General features: G+C 46.4%; 1 protein-coding gene across 9 annotated transcripts in view; it reads right to left on the minus strand.

Moving 5' to 3' along the window:
* The window catches only part of Sulf1 (sulfatase 1), a 226,594-nt gene that overhangs the window by 20,583 nt on the left and 181,306 nt on the right, over window positions 1-24,705 (minus strand). For all 9 annotated transcript variants that reach the window (XM_060385852.1, XM_060385847.1, XM_060385849.1 and 6 more), the window contains 7 exons: window positions 19,207-19,357; window positions 18,128-18,303; window positions 16,674-16,802; window positions 16,336-16,392; window positions 15,040-15,169; window positions 4,396-4,612; window positions 2,220-2,475 (listed from right to left, as the gene is read on the minus strand). In XM_060385852.1, the coding sequence (XP_060241835.1) occupies window positions 2,220-2,475; window positions 4,396-4,612; window positions 15,040-15,169; window positions 16,336-16,392; window positions 16,674-16,802; window positions 18,128-18,303; window positions 19,207-19,357 (1,116 nt within the window). The remainder of the gene's footprint in view (window positions 1-2,219; window positions 2,476-4,395; window positions 4,613-15,039; window positions 15,170-16,335; window positions 16,393-16,673; window positions 16,803-18,127; window positions 18,304-19,206; window positions 19,358-24,705) is intronic.

Raw genomic sequence — 24,705 nt, forward strand, 5'->3', positions numbered from 1 at the left:
TCACATTCATTCTCCCTTGAACAGGATTCACCCTGCAACTCAAGCTTTTCAAGTGTCAGCGAGTGCACAGAGAAAAAGTGTGAGTATGTATGTGCGTGTGTGTGTGTGTGTAGCTTTTCAGAGTCATAATAAAAAATGGCTTCTTGGAGCTAAACAACCAGGAAGACCGTACGGAAGATGCTTAATCCTCATTCAGAAGGGCAAACAGGATAGACATTGGAAGTAGGAGAAGACAGGGAACAGGACAGGAGCCTTCCACAGGAAGCCTCTGAAAGACTCTACCCAGCAGGGTATTGAAGTGGATGCTGAGACTCGTAGCCAAACTTTGGGCAGAGTACAGGGAATCTTATGGAAGAAGGGGGAGATAGACCAGGATGGGAGCTCCACAAGGAGAGCAACAGAGCAAAAAAATCTGGGCATGAAGGGGGGCAGGTGCTGCAGAGACCAATGTACCAACCAAGGACGATGTATGGAGAGGACCTAGACCCCCTGCTCAGCTGTAGCCCACGGGCACCTCATGTGGGTTCCCTAGTAAGGGGAGCAGAGGCTGTCACTGGCATGAACTTGTCTGCTCTTTGATCACCTCCCCCCAGTGAGGTGGCCTTACTAGGTCACAGAGAAAGAGGATCCAGACAGTTCTGATGAGACCTGATAGGCAAGGGTCAGATAGTAGGGGAAGAGGACCTCCCCTATCAGTGGACTAGGGGAAGAACATGGGGAGGGAGGGTGGGTGGAACTGGGAGGAGATGAGGGAGAGGGATATAGCAGGGATACAAAGTGAATAAATTGTAATTAATAATAATAATGAAGATGATGATGAAAAATGTCTTCTTGGAAGAAACATATCATTCTACCATTTTGCCTTAAAAAGTACCTTAAATACGCTACTAACTCTCTAATGGTTTCCCTTTCCTGTTTTGCTAGGCTGAGGATCTTCCTGGGGTGTCTGGATAGACAAGGACCTTACACTGGGCTGCGCTAGACCTCCGGCTTCTTCATCTTTTTCTTTCCTTCTAACACAGTTCCATGTACCCCAGGCTGGACTTGAACTTCTGATCTTGCTGAATACCTGAGGGCTGGACTCATACACGCCTAGTTTATGTGGTGCTGGGATCAGCTCGAGACTCCGGGCTTACTTATTTGTTTATTTTCACTTTATGTGTGTGGGTGTTTTATCTGCATGCATGTCTATGTAGCAGGTGCATGTAGCATCTGTGGAGGCCAGAGGTGGGCGTTGGATCTCCTGACACTGGGCTCAAAGACAGTCGTGAATCTCTGTGTGGGGGCTGGGAACCAATCCTGGGTCTTCTAGGAGAGTAGTCAGTGTTCTTAACCTTTGGGCCAGCTCTCCAGCCCCAGGTGCAGGCTTCTTGCATACTAGGCAAACTGAGCTCTGTACCTCACCTCCCCATCCCCAATTAAACTTTGGAACAAAATAATAGCCCCAGGGGTAAGAAAGAGGTGGGCGTGGGCGTGAATATGTAACTCTAACAATCCTGACTCTGGGTGCACCTGTGCTGATGACATTGGCGAGAAAATGAAGAGCTAATAAATTCAGAGAGAGAATGCTCCTCTACCCGGAGAGTAGATACATTTGGGGAGGGATGTAAGAGCCACGCGAGACTGTGAACCTGTGGGGATAATGTTTGTTTCCTGTCTGTATGACTGCTGTTTCCTGTCTGTAGGACTCCCTTTCTTTGTGTTCTCCCTCGGCAGGCAGCTCAGATTTTCCTGTATCTGACCTAGCCATCCCTGTTCCGCAATCGTTTTCTTGAAGCTTCTTTGTGGCCCATTGAAACACATAGTGTGTGTGTGTGTGTGTGTGTGTGTTTCGGTCCTGAGGCCTGATACTGCAATGCTCTAAATCCGGGGGGACCACGGGACATGGGAGAGTCCCCAGCCGTCCCCAGCCATTTCCGGACACTTCTGCAGATAATGACTTGGAGGGAGATACCCCACCCGTGCCTGCTGGGTTGAGATATGACAGGACTTCGCTGTCTTGGTTCCCAGCTGATTGGGCGTAATATGAAACAAAACCCAAAGCACATGTCCAGGTCTCAGACGGTTTTAGCTTCCTGTTGCTTCCTTGGGACCTTGTTGTGCAGGCAAGCCTCTGGGCACTGCATTGCCGAGAAACACTGCTTTTTGCAAAGTGCAAATGGTGAGCGTATAGGATGCGAGGTAATGCCGACCTCCTCCCCGGGAACAAGGAGACTCACTTGTGTGTCACTCGGACGGTGGCGGGTGGCCCCACAGCGTTGCTGCTGTCTGCCAGCATCTCACGCCTGCTGTCACCGGCTGCGGTGGCCTGGTGGCCTCCCAGCCCCTGGCGGCCCTCGTCATGGCGCTTGGCGATGCTCCTCGGTGGTAGCACTTGCAGTTCTTCCTCTTCTAGATTTATGTCGTATATTTCTCCTTCGAATTCGACGGACAGGGACCGGGTCTGCCGCGTGTGCACAAACCGGGGCTTATACTCTGGAACGAGAGGAAAAGCCGTTAACACAGCATGGGCTGGTGTGAGTGGGAGGGAGAACAGTGTCGCCTGTCATTACGGGGTTGTGGAGAAGGGCAAGTCTTGCAGGCTGCATTGCCATGGGATAGCTCCTGGAGTCACAGGCTTGCGTCCTATGACAGACGGCGCAGTTCACTGGCCTCAGGCCCTTCCTCTGTCAAAGGGGCTAACAGGCTCTAAACCTCCACATTTCGTTTTCAACATGAATGGCTAAAGGCAGTTAGCATAGGACTGTATATTCCCTGTTTGTTATTACTATGTTTTCCCTAATTTGGGTTGTCCACTCTATAGCTGTGGACTCTGTATCCAACTTGATATCAATCTCTTAGTTATATGCTCTATATCTAACTTGAATCCATAATCTCAAAAATCAAGTATTATCATAGTGGTTCTTACATTTAAAAATAACTTATGAGATATCAAACATGAGTTGGTGCTTTTATCCTCATTTCTGGAAGAGCTAACTGAAGCCCTGAGTTTTATATGCCTCCCTGGGTTCTGGCTCAGCTTCTAGTCTCACAACCATCCTGGGCTGCTTTTCCAAAAAAGCTGAATGTCTAAACACTTCGTGTTTGCACAAACACAGGGGGATGCTCTAAAAATATCAAATTTGTGAAGGTTGGCTTTGGCCATGTAATGTTTTAAATACAGAAGACAAAGAGTCAGGCCACTGCGCCCCCACAGCTACTGGACATTGCCTGCTGCCCCCTGGGTCCTGGGTGAGAGCGGATAGGCTCTGACTTCTGTTTGCACACTGGGGCTCCCTGTGTACACGCCTCTGGTCTTTTCTCTCCAGCCTCCTAAGTCAGAAGGAGGAGCGGCAGAGATGGGGGCTTCACAGTTGTCGCCTCCCGCTCCCTACAGGACCCCTTAGTTTCCAGGTGAGGGAGTGGTCCCCATAGGAGATGATGGCTCGCACTGCCACCATGTCAGGAAAAGAGGAAAGCCGCCATTGTTGTAGGACGCAGTTTGACAGCTTTCTGGCAGGGGAGAGTGTTTCTGCTACTGAGTGAGATGTCTGTATCAGGGGACCGTGTCCTGTATTAATTTTAGCTGCGATTTTCTCATGTCATCTAAATGTAAAATTCCCCTCCAGAAAGAAAGACTATCCTATAATTCAGTGGTTCTTAATTTTTCTGGTTATGAACCACTTTAAAAATTTGTGGGGGAAAAATGTCAAGAATAGTCTATTTGGATCCAGACCAGGAATTCACGATTCTAAAGTCCATTCTACTCAACACACGATATCTGCTCTAAGGAGAGTTTTATGATCCTCTTGAACCGTTTGTGTCCAATTTTTGGATACAGGTTTAACTAGAGGCCACGTGTTTCCTAACAGACGCAGATTTGAGCCAGTTCTCACACGTGCCACTAGGTGGCACCAGACTCTCATTCTTCAGTGGACGACCGGCCTGGTTTCTGTAAGTCTATACTCAGGTGTCAATCACAGTCACCTGAGAGTTTTTACCATAGGCGGTGAGTATAGGCCGGACTGAGTTCGACTAATTCGATCAAACGTCTGACAACATTTAAAGATTATGCACAGTCTGAAACATTTAAAATACGCTTTTAAAAACTGCTCGTGTCTGATGATCCCTGAAGCTTAGCTTTTAAAATCTGCGGGACAGTCTGTGCCCTATGGCTGTCCTACGTGTATTTTCATCCTATGCTAAGTGAAAATTATTTGCAAGGTAAAATTTCGAACCGACCTGTGTGCTACCTTACTTTAAACTGAACGATGATTTTGCTTTTATCCTAAGATCTATGCACTAATAATGACATCTGCTTTGTGTGTGTGTGGGGGGGGGAGGGCAAGGGGGTTGGTGTCTCGATGAAGGATGCGCCTGACTCCGTGGGGGTGGGGATCGCGAGGCGTGGCTTACTTGGCGTCCCCTGGTTCCTCAGGAAGGGCCTTTGGTTCTTTCTCTGGCTTCTGCTGGGCCGGTAACCGGACTCCCTACAATGGCATTCCTTGTCTCGGTCCTGCAGGCCACGGGAGTAGAGGTTGCGCGCGCCCTGACGGACGGGGAGCAGCTCGCTGGGTCCCTTGCACTTGTGGATGCGGAGCTTGCCGGAGGTGTCCTCGATACACTGCCAGTTCTGGAAAAGCCAGCGGGAAGCGCTTGCCGAGGCCGAGCTAGGCGTCGGTTGTAGTACCCTAGCACTAGCTTGAAGTTGTGCCTTCTTTCCCCTCCCCCTCCCCCGTGCCCCGTCCCTCCCTGGCAATACCACAACACCGTTAAGGAGCACGGATGAAAAGCGACAGGCTCTTGGGCGCCCCTGCGCTAACTCCGCTCTCGCTTCTCTCTCTTTTTGTGGCGGGCACACACAGATGATAATGAAATCATTGGAAATCGGAACGGCCCCGACGACGTTGGAAACGAACGGTGATAAATGAATCCTCAGCGCCCAGACTAAACAGTCTTGAACGAGCCATGTTAAAACCCTTAGTGTCCCAACGCACAGACAGCTGCCAGCGCTGTTTCCACCGGGACCCCCAAACCGCCCCATTTGTCCTGGAAAAACAAACTTGCCTGCTTTGTTCTCTGCCCCTGCATTTCTAAAGTGAGCCAGGGCAGAGCAGCACACGAGGAAGACAGAGAGGAATTTAATTTGAGGTTTACAGGCAGCGCCAGCTCTGGGTATCCCAGACATCGGGAAACCCGTCAGGCTTTCTTTTGACTCTCCTTACTCTTCTACAAACTCTGAGCACCCACAGCACCCCCGGGGAGATGGAGTTCACCTTCCCAGAAAATGCAATTAGGGGGTCACACTGGGGTTCCCAGTTCCTGTTTTGAACAGCGCTGTGGGAATGCAGCAGGTTGGGGTTTCTGAAGTACCATTCTGGGTCTAACAATGTCTCTGGGCTCCGGGAGGCCTCTCAGAAAAGCCTCTCCATTTGAAAGCCCCAAGGGCGGCTTTACTTTTCACTTCTCTCTCTCTCACAGCCCCTAAAGTACTCACTGGTTGGTAGGAAGAACACTGGCCTCCATGTGAAGTTGATCATAACGGCACAACAGGGTATTGACAGGCACCAGAGCCTTAAATGTGCCCTTTTCTCCCTCCCGCAGACAAGCATCACCTGTGTGCTCTTCTGCATATTTCAACGCACAGGTTTCTAAGGCGAGGCCAGTGTCATACGCTCTTAAAGAGCCACGCTGGCTGTGTCGCACATGTTTTCAAGTGTCTTAAAAAGCAGTCAGGTTTTGGTGGTGCCTGCCTTTAATCCCAGCACTTGGGATTAAAGAGGCAGGTGGATCTCTGGGTTCAAGGCCATCCTGGTCTACAGAGCCAGGACAGCCAGAACTACACGGAAGATCATGTCCGAAAACTCTACCTACTCTAGCACCATCTATGAGGATGTCACAGTCTCCCCCACCCCCGTAAGCCGGCCATCGGGAGGTGAATCAGAAGCAAAGTCTCTAATGCAAAAAAAAAAAAAAATTGAGTTTAGCCAAGGGACCTGACGGCTGTGTCAGCAGATAAATGAAATGTGTCTAACACAAACCTCCACCGTGACATGGGCTTTGCAGTCAACGTTCATCTTTTTATCAAGGGAGCTGCATGTCTCTGGTATATGTTTAATAATCAGGGCCACACTGGGGCTTGTCCCGAGTCCCAAGTATCTACAATTCATTCCCTCCACACTCCTGGTGTTTCTAAATAATTATTTCAAGCCATGTTGGGTCGTCTCCTTTCAGGGTTTGCCTGGAGTGCCTCGAAGGTTCAAGATTTTCACACAGAAAAGCAGGTTGCCAAAGAGAAGGCGGCCAACTCCCGGGTGACTCGGGAAAAGGCCACACAAACCATAACCGTGGAAGGACTAAGTTGCAGAATATTTAAGTTAAAACCTGTGAAGTAGGGGCTGGAGAGACGGCTCAGGGATTAAGAGCACTTCCGGCTCTTCTGCAGGATCCAGGTTCAGTTCCCAGCACCTATACTGGCCATCTCACATCCACCCATAACTCCGGTTCCAGGCACTCCAACACTCTACTCTCCCTCAGCACCAGGCACACGTGTGGTGCATGCAAACTCACTTGAGCACAACACACACACACACACACACACACACACACACACAAGAATAAACCAACAAATCTTAAAAACAAAACAATGAAGCCAGCTGATCCTGGTGGCTTATGCAAATCAGTTCCTGTAAGCCCAGAGGGCTCAGCAGAGCCATGCCACATGAGCGGGCCCCAACCTTGCCTGGGTACTGGTACCTGTAACAACCCCTAAGCAGTTCGAATGTGTTTTGTGGACTGCTTTGCAGAAGAGAAATACTTAAGTCTCAATGGCTCAAGGATACCGATAGTGGTGTTGTGTGCCAGTAAAGACGCGTCAAAAAATGTGTGGATGTAATTGGCTCACAAACTATGATCCTGGCAGGACAAAAATGACGACCTGCACGTCTGAGAGTCGGGATCTGTGCTCTGTGTACAAGTGAGAAGCTTGTCCAGCCCTCTCTCCAGTCAGTGGAGCAGTGGCTGAGTCTTCCTCAGGGTCTGCTCCCAGCCTCCGCATGGAAAGCGGAGTCCAGCAGCTGGTACCTCTGGTGGTACCCAGAGGAAGCTGAGCTTGAGAAAGTGTGTGAGGGACACAAAGAAAGCTCCTCAGCGCTGAAAGACACTTTCACTGTGCAATAACTGCACACCATATATAATTCTTATTGTTGATAAGTACTGCCAGAAGAGATAAATTCTCGAAGTTTGCAGTTTGGGGAGGTGGTGATTCACTGTGTCTGTGTATATCTGTTTCTGTCTTAAATGCAAAAAGCTCAAGACGCGGCCATCCATCTGGATCATCTCTCGACCTGAGCGTTTGCAAATGCCTAAGGCCTGGAGGGGCAGGAGAGGTGGACAGTGACTCATTCACAGCCAACGAGACGGGGCCAATTTTATTCCTACAAAGCAAGGTCCATCTGCGGTTCCATTTCTCACCGTCTCTGGCACAAAGAGCAATCAATCACTCCTGAGACTTGGTCTCAGCCCCTGGCTTCCATTCAGCCTCCTGCCTCAGCCTCCTACATCTGGGGCTGCGGCTGAATGCCACCTTCCCCAGGCAAATAGGAACTGCTGAACCCCAGGCCTTTCGTACAGAGTTGCTGTTCTCAGCCACAGCACATGAAAGGCTTTCTGCCTCTCAGTTTTCATTTTGGCTCAGAGGAGCTGACGGCACAAGTAGATTCTTGTGGAGCACAAAGGGGTGTGTAAAATGTCTAGTGACTGCCTATTTGGAATCTAACCCATTTCGCCATCAGCCAAATTCCTCATGGATTTCCTGTGAAAGGGGGAATGGGAGTTCCTTCCTGAGGAGTGAGTTGAAGAATCTTAGTGTCTGGTACTGTTTCTGGAGCAGAAAATGTGCCACACAAGACCAAATACATACATACATACATACATACATACATACATACATACATGTGTCGAGTGTACAAACACACACATACACATTTCCATACAACATAGCTACGTACATACATCTACACATACCTATAGATAAGGCAATAGCCACAAAAATGTCAATTATCTTCTCTACCACGGACCTTCTGAAGAAGTCACAGAGCCCACTCAGTACAGTAATTAGCCAGAGGCAAAGGGAATCCACCCAGGGCAAGCAGAGCAGGAATTTTAATGAAACAAAATTACCACTTTAGCGCTCCTTATCAGAGCAATTTTTATGACTGGGCAATAAAATCTCGAAACAGCTGCTACTAAAATGGTGGCTTCACAGGGAGAGTTTATAGGTGAAAGCACAGAAAGGGGACCTTTTCAGAGAATGATTCTGAAATTAAGACCGCCAGCTGTTTAATGGTCAAAAGAAGGTGTTTGTCTCCCTGCTCTCCTGCAAGGTGCAGCTTGAGCCTGGTGGAGGCACCTGCCGATGGGGCCTGGCGTCAGCTGCGTTCGGCAAGCAGCCTGGCAGAGACACGCTTGTTACCATCCAGCTCTGAGCTACTCCCGAGGCTCCTCAGCAAGCCAGTTCATCGCTTATACCCGCCTGAGTGTCTGTTACACCCACTCACTGCCCCAAACATCTCTCTCCTGCTTCTGGGATCACATCATTTCAACCTCATTCTGCTTTCTGACTTACAAGTTGGTGTCAATAATTTATCGTGCATTCTCCCCTCAAAGTGTTCTGGACTCTACATTGAGATGTGTCGCATCTCTTCATTACCATTTTAGCCTTTCCAACTCCACCGACTTGGAATTGGGGGGCAAGGACCATGTTTCACATTCCCCACCTGTCCCCCACAGTTGTATCAGTGGAGCATTACTGATCTGGTCATCAAAGGTTCAGGATGATGGTTGTCTCTGTCTGCCCACGTGAGTACTATCCAGTGAAGAAGATGGCTTGGGTGTTTTGGCACAAGAACGCCATGTGCGGCTAGACCGGGAGAATGGAGCCTGATGACAAATCGCCCCATCCCTTTTGAAACCATTTTCCTTCGTTACCTCCACCACAACGCTGCTGAATGCCTCTCTGATTCTAGAAGCTGGTTACACAAACTAATCCGTGCAACCTTAACAACTGTGCAGTGGGCTGCCACTGTTCACGGGGCTTTGGGAGTGTTTCCTTTACATCTCACAGGAGATGGATGGAAAGTTCTACGTTAGAGAAGGTGGGAGCTACATGGAATCCGCCTCATCCCATCTCTCTGTCACCCTGATCAAGGCAGCTGTGTGAGGAGCCGGGTGGTGTCAGGAGAAGGAATGGGAACAGCCCAGGAAGAGCTCGCCTGAGAGAGGTGCTGAGCTCAGCTAAGGCTGTTGCTACATCGTCTGACACGGACGTGTCCTTCCTAGCAGAGCTGGAATTGATGTGAACCGGATGAGTGGCAGCCATTTTTAATACAGGTAAATATTGGGTCGGTTGTCTGAAAACCTCAGTTTTTTAATTGTCTTTTGCTCCTAACGATGGCTTTGGGCAAATGACAGAACCTCAGTTTTCTTCTAGACGCTTCATCTGGTAAAATAATACCTTATTTCCTTAACCCTAAAGATGTGCTATAAAAATTACTGAGTGCTTTGGGATCTAAAGAGACAATGTGGTGCTATTAGAATTGATTTAAAAAGAGATTATCTCATCAGTGGACAACTTATTTTCTGGCTAGAAAATGTGGACTATAGCAATTACTGTTTATGGGCAAAAGTTGTGACTATTTTTTCATTTTTAGTTTATTTGTGTGTGTGTGTGTGTGTGTGTGTGTGTATTGATGCACACATGCCATAGAACTTGAGTGGAGGGCAGAGGACAACTTGCGTTCCCCTTCTTCTGTATGGGTTTTGGGGACTGAACTCAGGTTATCAGGAATAATAGCAGGTAATTCTACTCATTGAACCATCTCATTGGCCCATCTCTCTCTCTCTCTTTCTCTCTCTCTCTCTCTCTGTCTCTCTCTGACACAGCTTTAATATGAATTTCTACCTCAAAGTCTCCCAAAGGCTGGCACTATATGGGGGTGGGTTATCAGGCCAGAGGGGTCTGTGGCTTTGCTGCACACACACATCTGGGTTTGAACTGAGACTTCCAGTTCTGTTTTGGTCAGCCGACTTTTCCTTCGGAGTCTCAGCCTCTCTGTATGTAAATTAAGCATGCAATGCCTAGCACAGTGGTCAGCAGTTTCACGACTCAGGTTACTCCTTCTTGAAATAACATTAGGTATTCATTATGGTTTCGACGTTCCGGACTGCATCTATTCTTCAGATTGCATATGGAGGCTTTGAGTTACACATCTAAGTATATTCCTGCCTGATTAAGAAGCAAAGAAGCAAAAAAAAAAAAAAAAAAGGGGGGGGAGAGGGCTTCAGTTTCTTCTGTCAAATTCTACTCTTGTCCGGGGGCTACATAGAAGCTTAGTTTTATGTATGCACGCTAATTCTCCAAAGTGTGTCTTCTTATGTGTCATAATGCGGGTTCCATCATGTTCCCTGAAGTGTAATTGCTGTGTAGTTTTGTGATGACCAGATTAGCTTTTATGCCAGCGTCAGCATCATAAGAGCAGCTACGTGTTGGTGGCTACGCACTGACATTTTCAAGGCCAATGTTGGGAATAGAAGGACCATATAAATACCTCTGTCCAAACCACCACTTAGCTCAAGCCAGTGTAAAGCTTTCTCAGAAATGTGAACTAGAGTTGTTGGCCAAGGAGGCTTAGCTCCTGTTTTCTTGAGATGACGTGGGGTGGGTAGAGGAAGGGAAGAGGTGGGAAGGAGAAATAGAAAAGGGAAATTTCAATGCAGACAACCATCTGTATGTGTCCGGCAGTGCTGAGTGTGGGGGGAAAGTATGGGTCCAGCACTTCAGGTCAAACAGACTGGACAGACCAGCCGTTGGAAGCATTTGTGCAGTGCTTGCCACGGGCCAGCGCACCAATCCAGGTGCCTGATTACGCCTTTACCGTAACCTCTGTGGCTGGCCCTGCTGTGTCCACACAACAAAGGTGCTGAGACAGAGGACAGCTACGTAACTTGCCCAAGGGCATGCTGACAGCAGCGCAATCCCAAGGTTCATGAAGCTTGCTCAAACGGAACCAAAAGCATAGGGGCTGGGGGTAGGGTGGAACGTGCTTGTGGTGTGAGCCTTTGGGATGCTCGGTTAGGAGAACACAGAGTTCAAGGGTAGCCTGGGCTATCTATGGAGACCTTGTCTCGAAGAGCAGACAGGGGCAAACAAAACAGAGCAAGCCCTAAACAAACCAAAGAGATGGAAAACTCCCAAATGCCTTGGTGTCATCCACATCCCTTTTATCTGGCTGCTCTGTGGGAAGAAGGAACATTGTTAGTTTTCAAAACTCTCCCAGGTGAGAGCTCAGAGCTCCCCCAGGTGCAGCAAGAACTCAGAATCACCTCCCAATTTTACACAAGAGCGTGCGTGCATGTCTTTATGTGGTCGTAGTTTATGTGTGTGTGTGTGTGTGTGTGTGTGTGTGCATACAAATGTGCTTGGGGTGGAATTCCTCGCTGAGAGGGTGGTGGGAATTCACACTTTGTCTTGGATTAATGCAGAAACATGGAAGCACTGCAAACACATATGTCCCTGTTGTCATAATTAATCCCTGCTGGTGGTTCTGTGCACACCGTCAGGGAGTCATTCCAAGCATCTGGGACTCCAGCAGGTTTTTGCCCGTGTTGGCTCCATAATAGCATAATCAGCAGGTGAGTGTGCTGGGGCAAAGGCACACTGGAGTTCTTTGTTCTGATAATTTGGGTGTTCCCAAAAAGAGGCAAGTTCTGACATTCTCCTCACACTTCAGCCACATGAGAGCACTGGTTCCTCACAGGACTGAGGTTGACTTTCTCCATTCTAGAGGTAGAAACGCTGAGGCCTGGGAGAACTTGAATTGTTCAGAACACACAACTAGGAAGCAGCAGCTACTACAGGCGAGCCAACCCTTTCAATCGCCATTCTTTCCTCCTTTAATTGTCCTGCTTCATGCTTTCACCAAAACTGCCTAGGTGACCAGGCCGGGGCAGAGGCATGGTGGTGGGGGTGTATACTCTCTCTGGGGATAGAGTGAAGAGGATAGGGCTCACAGTACTGAGTTTCCCTTAGCACCCCTTGAGATGTCAGACATGAGGATGAAGGCTGTTAACCTCGGCAAGACAGGCAGGCAAAGGCCAGGAGTGGATGCCAGGGCTGAGGAGAGCACTCAGTAGGTCGTGCATGTGCCTGGGAGGTGTGAAGTGACTCAACTCCTGCTACTAGAAACAGAAGAATGGATGTAAACAAGTCAGCTCTAGCCTGAACTGTCACCTGAGCTGTCACGCTGGTCCCCGGCCGTACAACCTCATTATCCTGAGCTCTCCTCTTTGAAGTCAGTGACACTGTCTCCAGAAAGATCATCTTTGAGGTAACCAGATAGACAGGCAAATGGGGAGGAGAGGGAGGACTCCCTAGAACATGACTGCTTGAGCACCACTAGAAGTCTCTGGAATACTTGTGGACACGGATTGCTGGGCTCCATTCTGTGGTACCTCCTCAGTGGGTCAGAGGCAGAGAGTTTACATTTTGGCAAGCTGCGAGGTGAGCCCGACCTTGCTGGTTCAGGCACCACACTCAAGGAGCCATGAGATGACAGTAACTTCATTAGTGCCATTGGGACACGAATGTTTGAGGTAGCCAGATTATTCCTCACTCCCTTCTTCTAGAGCCCACGTCTTCCCAGTTTAAAGAATTTCTACAGGAAAAGGTTCACCATCAACGCACAGCCTAGTTCTTTGTTCTGATAATTTGGGTGTTCCCAAAAAGAGGCAAGTTCTGACATTCTCAAATATCCATGTGAGGAAATCTAAAGTTGAGACAGTTCCGCAGAGAAAGAGCAACAGGGAAGGTTCTAGGGAGAGAGCCACCACAGCATTTCACGGGAGCAAATCAAGTTTAGAAACCTATGAAAAAACAAAATTAGGTTTTTAATAGAGTTAGGATGCAGCACGCATGTGTGAGGCTTATGCCAAAATGGCATGCTTGTGTTTCTGCTCCATTTGCCCTCTGGGACATAGACTGAAGTTTCAGCAGAAGCCAAATGGAGAAATGTGCAGAATTACCACTTACCGACTCAAAGGCAGGTAAGCGGCATGCCTTATTCCCAAATCGATATCCTGCACACCACTTAGAAGGCTCAGGTCCTAACAAGATTAGCAATTTGCAGAAGGTACATTGAACAGCGAGCACCTCCAACTCTTGAATAAAGTGCATTAGCCTGTGGAGGCTGGCTCTGCCTGGGAGCTACAAAGGGGGCCTGAGGTACTCTAAATAAAATCTTTAAAGACGTGGAGTTGAAACGTGATGAATGGGTCTAAGCTTTCCCATGAAACCCTTGAAAACTGAGCCTGACTAGAGTTAAAACATGCCTGATTTTATTCCTTGAACCCCTCTTCCTCTGTACCCTCTTATACTTCAAAGGAACTCTGCAGACAAGAGGCAAGAGAATTGGGCTACGTTTGTTGATTACAACTTTTGTATTTAATATATGAAGCCTTTTATAATAAGAGCATATGAATGAGGCCAATAGGTCATAAGTAGGTGGCCCATTTCTCAAGCTTAACATCTTTAGATAATGCTGGCTAACTACACGGATGTCCAAGGGTCAGAGAAGTTTGTAACAGAAAAAAAAATTCCTCAAAGGACTGAAAGTCTTTCTTTAGCTAAGGTGATCTATCTCTGAAGAAAGCAAGTGCCCTTTGTTTATTTTTTTTAGTGTTATTTTTGTTATATTTAATTATGTGCATATGTATGAGTCTGTGTGTGGGTGTGTGTAGCTGAGTGCAGGTCTTTTAGGAGGCCAGAGGTGTCCGATCCCCTGGGAGCTGCCCAGCATAGGAGCTGGGAACTGAAGTGCAGTCTCCTGAAAGAGCAGTCTGTAGTCTTAACTGCTGAGCCCTCTCTCCAGCCCATAGGTCTGTATTTTGTAATTAGACAATTCCTGCTTAGATACTAAATTTTCAACAAACTAGCCTCCTGTTTGTAAGATGGGGATTCACATAGCTACAAATTAGAAACAGGCACAGGTTACAGTCAGGAAGAGTATACAAATCTCACACACTGAACCTTCTTGCAGGATGAGACAGAAACTCAGTAACAGCTGCATCCATCTTTCCTTCCTTCCTCTTTTTGTTCCATACCATGCTGATTTTGTTCTTTACTTTTTCAATGGGACAATAAAGTTTCCTAATTTAGTTTGAATAAGATTTCCTTTTAGTTGGCATAGACTCCAAAGAGTCTTTAAAATTGTTGGTGGCCACATTTCCCTTTCCTGTCCTTTCCCCTTCCTTGCCCTTTCCCCCTTTCCCCTTCCCTTCTTTCTTCTCTCTCTCTCTCTCTCTCTCTCTCTCTCTCTCTCTCTCTCTCTCTCTTTCTGTTCCCTGCCTGGCCTGGAACTCATTATGTAGATCATGTTGGTCTGGAACTCACAGAGCTCCACCTGCCTCTGTCTCCAGAGTGAGGAGATTCAAGACCACCACGCTCAGGCCACTTTTCTTTTATGTGGTGTTAATCATTGTATATAGTATTTTCCATTCTCACTGATGACAGTTGATGGGCTGGTCAAGCCTAGATTTCACAAATACCGAAAAGTCTGTGAGCTAAAAGTGAACATACACACTATTTTTCTTTCCCAGTTCTGGTACTGACCCCACTGTGCAGCCTGGTTAGATGGCCTCTCACGTCTGCTTAGGGTGGAGGGCCCCATCATGTCACCTGGAGTGGGTCAGCACTCAAGAGGCTCAGCAGCCACTTGCCTCTTGAGTAAGTGATCTTTAGAACACAGTGCAATGACCTACTTTGACGGAGCCAGTGCCCTTTGGCATAGCAGTCCCTCTGAGAGCCATTTTTGTTTGCAAGAGGGAGCCTGGGTAGTGACGAGAAGGCCAGGCTTACACAGTTAGACATGTCTGGAGGTGCAGAGCTGCCACCGAGCTTGCCCTCATGATGACGCGGACACCTTAGGGATACACAGATGTCTGAGAACTGTGTAACGCCTAGGTGGAGGGCACAGGAGGGCAGCAGAGAACAGCTGTTGCACTTACCTGCCCAGGCTGCTCACAGGCTGTCTGGTATCTGGCCTGCTGGCACAGTTCCTTGACCCTCTCATATTTGGGCAAGTGGTTTGACTGCTGGACATTCTTGCTGGATTCCTCCTTCTTTCGTAAAAATTTCCTTTGACAGAAAGGGAAAAGCTTCTTATTGGAGAACCACCTGATGACCTTTCTAATTCCCCGTACACCCATTCCTCCCAACCCCAGCAACCCTACACTCTTCTAGCCAGTGTGATACCTACACCTGCTGCTGTTCGTAGGAGAACAACACAGGGTGAGCTCTTTGTGACCATAACAAGCTAACTGGGTGCTGTGAAGATGTAAAGATCGACAGAGAAGCATGCGCTTTCCCTGGAAAGCATTATTTCCAACATGCTCACTAGGCTCCGTTTAAAAAGGTTTGCTGGGCAGTGGTGGCACGCACCTTTTATCCCAGCACTTGGGAGGCAAAGGAGGGCAGATCTTTGTGAGTTTGTGAACAGCCTGGACTATGCAGTGAGTTCTACGACAGACAGGGCTACAGAGAAAAAATCCTGTCTTATAAAACCAAAACAAAAACCCCTCAAGGTTCTATTTGTAAATAAGCAACTGCATTAATGTCTGTTTCTGTCTCTCTCTGTCTCTCTTTCTCTCTCTCCAAAGAGAAAAACAAAGCAATGAACATCACAAGATAGGTAACCCAGAAGTGACTGTGGAAATAATCAAAATGCCATTAATATATATATATATTAACAGTATGCAAAAACCAAAAGAGAGGATACAAATGAGCAGGGTACAGGCAAGGTTAGGGACTGCTTACAGGACTTGGGAGGGATAGAGAAAGCCAGCTAACTTGCTAAGAGCCCAGGCTGGGAAGTGCCATGGTGACTCTACACCCATGGAGAGGCTCCAGTCCCATCTAGGACGATTTATTCTTAATAGTTCTACTGTAGAATTATTGGCTGTTGACTGGCAATGAATAGACAATCAGCGCTTCAAACTTGGGCCAGGGAGCTGTCTCAGCAGGTGAAAGTGCTTGCTGAGCATGACTGACAGCTGAGTTTGAGCCCCAGAACCTATGATCGGAGAGAGAACTGACTCCTGAAACTTGTCCTTTGACCTTCACATATGTGCCATGTGCACACACACTTGTAAATAAAGTAAAATAATAACATCAAACTTGTAACTGGGCTTGTGAAGTCTGCATGCTTAGTAAACCAAAATAAGAAGGGTAAAAAAAAAATACCCAGCAGGAATTGCTGCCCACTAGGACTGGTTCCCAGAAGCACCCCAGGAACCGATAATTACCCTCTTTCCACTAGGAATGTATCACGCCAAATTTTGGCCTTCTTGTTTGTTCGAAACCTGAAAGCAAAACAATAATATTTACTGTTAGCATCTGAATGTTTTCCCAAATGGATTTGCACTAACAGTTTATTTAAAGAAATACCGCCCGCTTCCCACTGACCACGACTGCGTCTCCAGCAATGTGCAACTCACAAACAGCCGAGGGAGGCTCAGCTTACAGGAGTCCTCAGGGGGAAAACTTTTTTTTTTTTTACCTTCATGGTTTTCAGTACTGGCTGGCTCAGGGTACTGCCGGAAGCTCGGGGACTAGCTGCTTGAGAGAAGACATGTTGACATACCTGTTACCTGGCTTTTCCGGGTCTAGAAGTTTGAGGACGGACTTGCCATCCACATCAGGAGGAGTATCCAGCCCAGCGATATCCAGGATGGTAGGGGCTAGATCGATGTTCAGAACGATCTGAGGGACTCTGGAAAGAGACAGATGGTTTCAGGCTAGACCTAAAGGAGGTAGCAGATGGCTACAGAGATGATTTTTTTTTTCATAGCCATTGATCATTGGTCTTCAAGCCTCCCTTCCTTCTCATCTGTGCTAGGGAGGGATGAGTGGTAGACAGCCATGGCACTGCTGGCTTTCAAGGGGGTCAGGGCTATAGAGATGCCCCTAATCATTGTGTGTCTTAAACACACAGCCAGACAAGATGTTTATTGGTACATGGTGCTTTTGATGTTTTCATTGTTATTTTTGATTGTGTGTGCCTGTGTGTGCCTGTGTGTGTGTGTGTGTGATACTCCAGAACTCCTTCTGCATTAAAGCTGTAAATAGTATAAGAAGCCACACAGTTTTACAGTTTTTAGTTTGCTCATGACTAAGAGCTTCAATGTATAAATCTAACCAAAAATATGCCCATTCTCAGACAGTTTCTAATGTTAACACACGAAGAAATGAGTCTCATTGACATTTCATCTTATATTTCTGATTTCCCTATCCTAAGCCCTCTTTTCTCTCTTACTGGCCTTCAAATAGTCTCCCACTTGCTTTCATGTAACATATATTCCATTAGCTCCCTTCCCTCTAGTGATCTTAATAGACATAAAACCTTCTTCAAAGAACCTTCTTCTCATCACCTCATCCCAGACTAAGCATGGCATCACAGCAGATAAGACCTTATTCATGAGATTCAGAATCCTGAGTGCTGGGCTCCAGTGATGCCACAAGCATCAAGGATTCTCAGTCACACCCTCATTTCTGCCTGTCTAGTTTCTTGGTTTTACCCATGTCTGTGGTGGATGCTTTGAAACTCTACTCCCTCAGTGTCCTACAAAGCAAGCCGATAGAGTAGGAAAAGGGCACGGACATCCATGTCTATGATGAGGATAGAGAAAGTGACAAAAACAACTCATTCAAGTCTCTTTTCTCTTAAAAGAAAACCAGGCATTTTAACCCTGAATTTTCTGTTTAAGAATTAAAAGCTGAGAAGATGACATTGGGCTTCATAAGAAGTGACATTGGTTCTCGGATTCAGGATGGTATTTTCCACCAGCACATTCTGTCCCCATACACAGGGCAAAGAGGACTCTCCTCAGTTTGAGGACCTCAGTTGCTGTAACTGTTACCATTTCGTTCCCCCTAAACAGCATCGTTTGTTTCCTAGGTGGCAGGAAAAGTAAATTACAACCCATATGTCCTATTTTTTAGTCCTGGATGGAAGGAAACAGGACACTGAGATTAGGCTCTGGATTATTTTAACTGTACAGGAACTGTGACAGCTCCATGCCGCAGGGAAATACGTACATCGACCCCGGTTCTATGCTTGGGCCACGAATGAAAAAAGGCACGCGGATGTCAAAGTCATAAGGCATGGATTTGCCCTTGACCAGCCCAAACTGTCCAATGTGGTACCCATGGTCGGCAGTGTAGATGATGTAAGTGTTGTCCAGTTCCCCTGTCTCCACAAGCATGTTGTACAGCTGCAACAGAGCACAGAGCAAGGCAAGTGTGATAGGTGAGCTGACATGCTAGAGCGTTGTCACAACGTTCCCCCAAATCTTTCTCTTTCTCCTTAAAGACAAGGCCCTGGCTGGCCTAGAACTCACATTGGTCCACCCGTCTCTGCCTCCCAAGGGCTGAGATTAAAGACCGCACATCACTGTGCCTGACTCTCATCATTTTTCAGAAGCCGAGGATTGCTTTAGTGAGGCTGGCAGACAGGGTCGTTATCCACGTTTTTACAATGATTATGATTGTGGTGGTGCAATATCCAGCACCACAGTCAATATGTTTGTTTGTTTATCTTTATCTACCATATTCTGCCTACAGGACTTGTTTCCTGTTTGCCAATTAAGCAAAGAACAAAACAAAACAAGCCATGAAAACACCTCTTCCAACAAACTCTGGGAATTCCACTTTGAAAAAAAATCTACGAATAAAGCAAATTTTAACTTTATCACTCTTTTATTAATATTATAAGGCTAAAGAAGAGCCCCATCTGGATAGACCCAATCTTCTTTAAAAATATGATCATACTTGATCTTCATTTTTACACTGCAGAGATTAACTGGAGTCGAGTTGTTGACACCTTAGATAGGGTCCTTAATTTTATTTTCACCACAGTCACCACCAGTCCCTACTACATTACATTAAACCCTCTTTAGTCACTGACATTATTTGTTCAATTTCTGAAGGCATTTGAGGGTATGGACCCCGACTTTGGACAATTTGAGTTTTCTGTCTGTTTGTCCCTGGCACCTTAAGAACCGATCTTGAAGCAACAGGATAAGGGGACAGGAACGATGAGGTCGCCAGGCACGTGTGTTAGGAAACTGTACCCGGTTGACTAGCAGGGGCCTGTGGGAGGCGGGAGGCGGCCTTACCCTCTCCACGGAGTCGTCCACCGACATCAGCGTCTGCAGTCGCTTGCGCTGAAGGATGTTAGTGAACTCCATGTGAATGGGCAGCATGGGCCCTGTGTACTGCATGATCCAGTGTTTGTCCATGTTCGGCGCATAGTTGTAGCTTGGAGTTCTGAAAACATGCAGAGAGCGATCTTATCACACATACATTTTCAAAAAAAAAAAAAAGAAAAAGAAAACTTAGTCACTTTGGGAAACATTTCAAGTTAAAGGTTGGGAAATAATCACTTCTGAAAGATAATTTTGTCACTGCCTAAGTGTTTTTCTCTCAAGTAGCTCGAGAACTCTTTGAGTCTGTGAAACTATCTGCCGTCTTCACCATTCCAAACAGTACACCCCCTCTGTAGGCATGGAAACTCACAGATTACACTCAGACTGAACATGAAATTAACGTAAGTTCAGTTGGATTCCATGAAGAACATGTGTAAGCAACACGTGAGGATGGCTATTTCAGATTTACAGCGGAGACAGAAATGCCGAGAGCAGTGCTCTCGGGGCGCTGTTAACTCGCGAAATGGTTATTGCTCATTAGCCTAGTAAAGAAAGTCAACAGCGCATTAGGTGGGCTGACGATGATCACAGGCTCAACACATTTTTTTTTCTTGAATCTCTTAAGATAATCTTATTGGTCACGTCTTCACGAGATTTGCTCTTCGTTCGTGTTGTATGTTAAAAACCATTAAGGCAATTGTATCTGTTGGAATTATAACCACCACTGCATCTGAAACTGGCACATTTACCAATAAAATACTCGCTTCCTAGAGAAACCAACAGGGGTAGAAGACAAGAGTCTTGTTAGCGATAGAGAAGTGAGTCCTCTTGCTGTAGAATGGGTTCACAGAGGGTTGCAGAGATCAGTTAGCATCTGCTACACAGCCCTGGGAACTCAGCATGGTCACTTTCCCATTAACGTCTTCCCCAAGTTCCATGAGATGCTCCTCAAGTGCAGGCTTCTGTCAGCAAGGTTCTCATACCAAGACGCTATTAGGCATTCATTGACCCCTCTTCTTCACATGATAGTCAAAGCTCACCAAGGGAGCAAGTACTTACAGTAAAGAATTAGGCAACTTATTATACATACTTTAGTTGATTGTCTCAACTCTTTTGGTTAACAGATTAATTATCCCCATTTTATACATGAGGAAACCAAGGCAGGTTAAAAAAAAAAAAAAAGTCACAAAGATGGTAGAGTCAAGCCTGGATCCCACAGCTCATATATGTTAATGACATGAAGACAGGGATGAGCAAGGGATGCTTCCTTTGTCTGAGGGTGCTTTTAATATAAACTGTGGGTTTACAAATCGCCAGTCTCAAAGAGTAAGCCATCATCTGTACCGACTGAGGAATCTGTCTACCTGCCCTGTTTTGGGCGTAGAATTCTATCGTTGAAGGATTGTGGACATGGAAGTCTGAAGAGGAGCCTGGAAACTCCCTCTGATCCAGGTAAGTTCAGGGGACCTCACCCTGAGGACCATGGTGAACTTTCTATACAATGTTTGCAATGTTGTTCTTATATATACTGAGCCACAGAAATGGCACCTGTTTTCACAGTTTCTCTTGGCAGGAGGGTTGCGGAGCCCATTCAAAGAACAGATAATCCTAAGTGACAGCAAAGACCATCTTATTACTTGGTTACCCTCAAGATCATCGATTAAGCTCTGTCTGAAGACATTATTCCCAAAAGAACAAGTAATGTTTGGTAGAGAACAGGAGTTCCCACTAAGGTGTCCACCTAAGAGCAAAAAAGGACCACTGACTGTGCACATTTGTGAATGGGGTGCAGGGTGTTCCTCTAGGACCTCCTAAAACAAAGGCCTCTGAACTTCCTTCACAACCCAATAAACAAATTCTTTTCATGTAAATATCTAGTTGAAACAATCCTGCAATATTAAACTACAGATTCTTTCATACCATCTGCCATTCCTGTCAAGCAAACCTTCCCTTCCTTTTCCCCCCCTTCCTTTTTGAGACTATGTCAGAGAGAAACTTTCAACATCAGTGTTTGCTGCCTGCCAAATAAATGGTTCTGGAGCCAAGTGGTCCAGATTTTTGACCTGGAAGAATTCCTCCTTTTTAGAAATAGGCCACAGTGGGAAGGGGGCGCAGGGGAAGACTGGAATTTGCCTTTCTCATTGTCTATGCAGCATGCCGCGTTACAAACAGGATTAGATTAAGAAGCCGAGGACAGAGGGGTTTAAAAATCCCCAAGCAAGAGTTTTGCCCCCATGTGCGGGGGAGGGTGTGGGGGGGTATGAGGTCAGAGCAAGACAGCACACTGGTCATGAAAGGTCTCCTAGCCCTTTGCCGATTGTGGCACAAAAAGGAATACAGCTGTAAGAGATTACACAGGGTTTCTGTATAATACGCATCCTCCCCTCACTGCCTTTGAAGTTAGGTCGGCTTAATTTAAAAATAAATCTAGTTGACTTTTTTAAAACCACAAAACCTCAACGCAAATAAAAATTACAATAGGGAACCGACATGCAGGCTCACAGTGGGCAAATTACATCTTCCACCAGGTACCTTGATGTGCCTGGCGCGGGCCCCACCTCACTTTGAGGAGCCGGGAAGCTTGCAGCAAATTACAAGCCTCAAATTGGACTCCTGGATTTACCGAATGACATATGTTAAATCTGGCTTATATTAAAAGGGAGAGTTCAGGGCCTCTTGTCAAAGCTGTCCGCCCTCTGCCTGTAGTTTTCTGACTTTCTCAATGTGGGAGATGACCTCTAAGCTTGGAGGATGACATTCCAGGTGGGATCCCAGCGGGTAGCCGGGGTCTGGGGCATGCATTTGCTTTTTAAAGGAAGAGAGACTGCCACTGCTTCCCCCAAGAACAGCAGCTGTTCTGAGACACACAGGTGGAAGGTCCCGGGTTGCAGGAATTGACAACATTGTTGAAAAGCGATCTTTTGCCAGAGACTGTGGTCGCCTCCTGCTGAGGTCTGCCAAATTCCTTGAAGATGCAGCCTTCTGTCCCCCAGTGATAATTAAGGCTTGCTTGCCTAAGGAGTGACTTCAACCTACTCAGAGAAGGCACAGTTCCACAGAAAGAAGCAGAGAACTCACAAGGGGGAAACTTCAGCTGTCTGAAGTGCTTGGGAGTCAGATGTCCCATTCTTCGTCCCAGTTTTGTGATAGGCTAAGACTTCATTCTGGGCAGGTCTTTTTTTTTGGGGGGGGGTGTGTGATGCTTCAGTTTCTTCATCTGTACAATGGGGATAATGGCTGTGCAGAGGTTCCTGTGAGGGTTGAGAGGTGTTTTTTTGTGACTCTGTGACTCACAGCTTCTGGGGTCACATTCTGCTCTTGCTTACCGGATTATCAGGGTACTCACTAGGGAACCCTGCTCCCTGCTCAGACCAGCAGCTCAAAGGTGTTGTTCCATCTGTGGAATAAGCTGACCCAAGCAGAGAGGGCCCCCAATTCCCCGCTGTAACAGGAAGAAGAGGTGAGCACAGTTTTCCCTATCAAAAGGGAGTCCTCCCACCTTTAGCCTTTTACCCAATTGCACCCAACCAAGAAGCCTCCTTTTGATTGCTGATTGTCAACTTATGGTGCAAATAGAGGCTGGCCATTGGATGTATCACAGAAAACTGGGGAGTGCTTTAAAGTTGAGAGGGCAAAAGATTAGACCATCATTTTTGAGTTTTCTGTTCCATCAATAACAAAACAAAACAAAACAAAACAAAACAAAAATGACCCCAGAATCTATTTCAGAGGTACCACCATCTCTGATGCTCAGCCTGGTAAAAATTTCTGCTTGTGAAATGAAATGCCTTTTAAACACATCTGCATTTCTCAGAAACACATCTGTAGTTCTACACTGACTATTCCTGGGCTGAAAAGCTTTGTATTTGCCTCCTGAGGTTTCCCTGCATGCTGCTTTCCCCGACTCTGGCTTTTTTGGGTTTCTTGCTCAGGACAGTGCGATACACCTGGTCGCACACAGAAAGTTCAGTCTTCAACAGGGTGCCAATTTTCCCTGGGGTTTGAGTCTCTTTCCAGTGTTACTTGTTGACAAAAGTAAGATTCCAAAAAATCAACAACAACACCTTTCTCTTTGATGGGCAGGTTTTTTTCCCTTCTTTTAAAGTTTGATTTTAGTAGGCAAGAAATAGCTTCAAGGAGTACATGTGTTGTGTATTAAATCCATATTGGAAATCGTGAACTTTGTGGTCCCTTTTGGATATTGATGGCCTTTGCTGTCATTCCAGTAAAAATACATTTCTTTTGTTGATGTGTTGAACATCTGTTCGCTTCGTTTGTTCTTTTAGTTGCAAACTCCAACAGAAAAAGACACTGATAGGAAGATCACCCAGTAAGTGGCTGTAGAATGCTGGTCCCATTCTACAGGCTTCTGACACACGTGCAAAGCCTTACACTGGAGACTCTATAGCCATGCTCCAAACCACGACATCTTCATTTTCATTAAAGCTGAATTTACTTTCTTGACTCTATAGAAATATGTGCCACCTGACTTCCAATGTCTTTAGGCAAATAACGTTTGTGCACATGCAGAGTAAGACCAAATGATCTTGATTATAGGCATACAATAAAAATAGAGAATTGTTTAATGATGTTAGAAATGCCCATTGGAATTATGCAGATATGTAAGATCCACTCTGATATTCATTGTGGCTGTGATGTGAACTGAGACATGGCCTGGTATCGTGGGAAGAGCCCCTGGGACAAGGAAAATTGACATCTGGTTCCAACTTTGTCCTTAACTACTCATGTGACCCGAACAAAGCCTTTTAGGTTTTCGCTGAAGCAAACAAGCGGGACTTCATTTTTTTTTTTTTAATTTAAAAAATTATGGAATTAAGAGAATTGCTAGTTGCGATTAAATGGGTAGTTGAACTCTTAAAGCACATTTTTGAAGGAGTCTGGTACTGTCTTAAAACATTTTCATGTCCGCTGGCTGGTGAGGTCGACATTATTTATTTGATAAACAGAAGTTAATTTTACAACTGAATGAGGAGCCAGGCTCCCTGCCCCAGGAGCTAAAGAGGGGAGTTTCCACCTCACCACTCACTGGATGTGAGTGTGGGTGTGCTCCTCTGGGATCATGCAGCTAAGTTCAGGCATTTGGGTGGCCAGGGGCTCATCATAAAGCGGAAAGAACAGAGTAGGTTTATAGAAAAGGGAGCAAATGGATATTTGGCTAAATTGGATATTTGTATGGAATATTTAAAGTTTTTCATCTTCAGAAGCATAACTTTCATTAATCGTTTGTGAAAGAGACAAGAGCACGAATTCTTTTCAGGCCAAGACATTTTATAAAGGTGCATTGTTTTTGTTTGTTTGTTTGTTTGTTTGATTATGTGTGTGTGGTTTTGGAGACTATGTGAGTACAGGAGGGAAATTCTGTGGCCTGAAGCTGGAGTTACAGGCAGTTAAGAACTGCTTGGTGTGAGTGCTGGTTCCCCTGGGAAAAGCAGCATGGCCACTTACCTG

Source organism: Meriones unguiculatus, chromosome 6 (genome assembly GCF_030254825.1).
Source record: "Meriones unguiculatus strain TT.TT164.6M chromosome 6, Bangor_MerUng_6.1, whole genome shotgun sequence".
In the NCBI taxonomy this organism is placed as follows: domain Eukaryota; kingdom Metazoa; phylum Chordata; class Mammalia; order Rodentia; family Muridae; genus Meriones; species Meriones unguiculatus.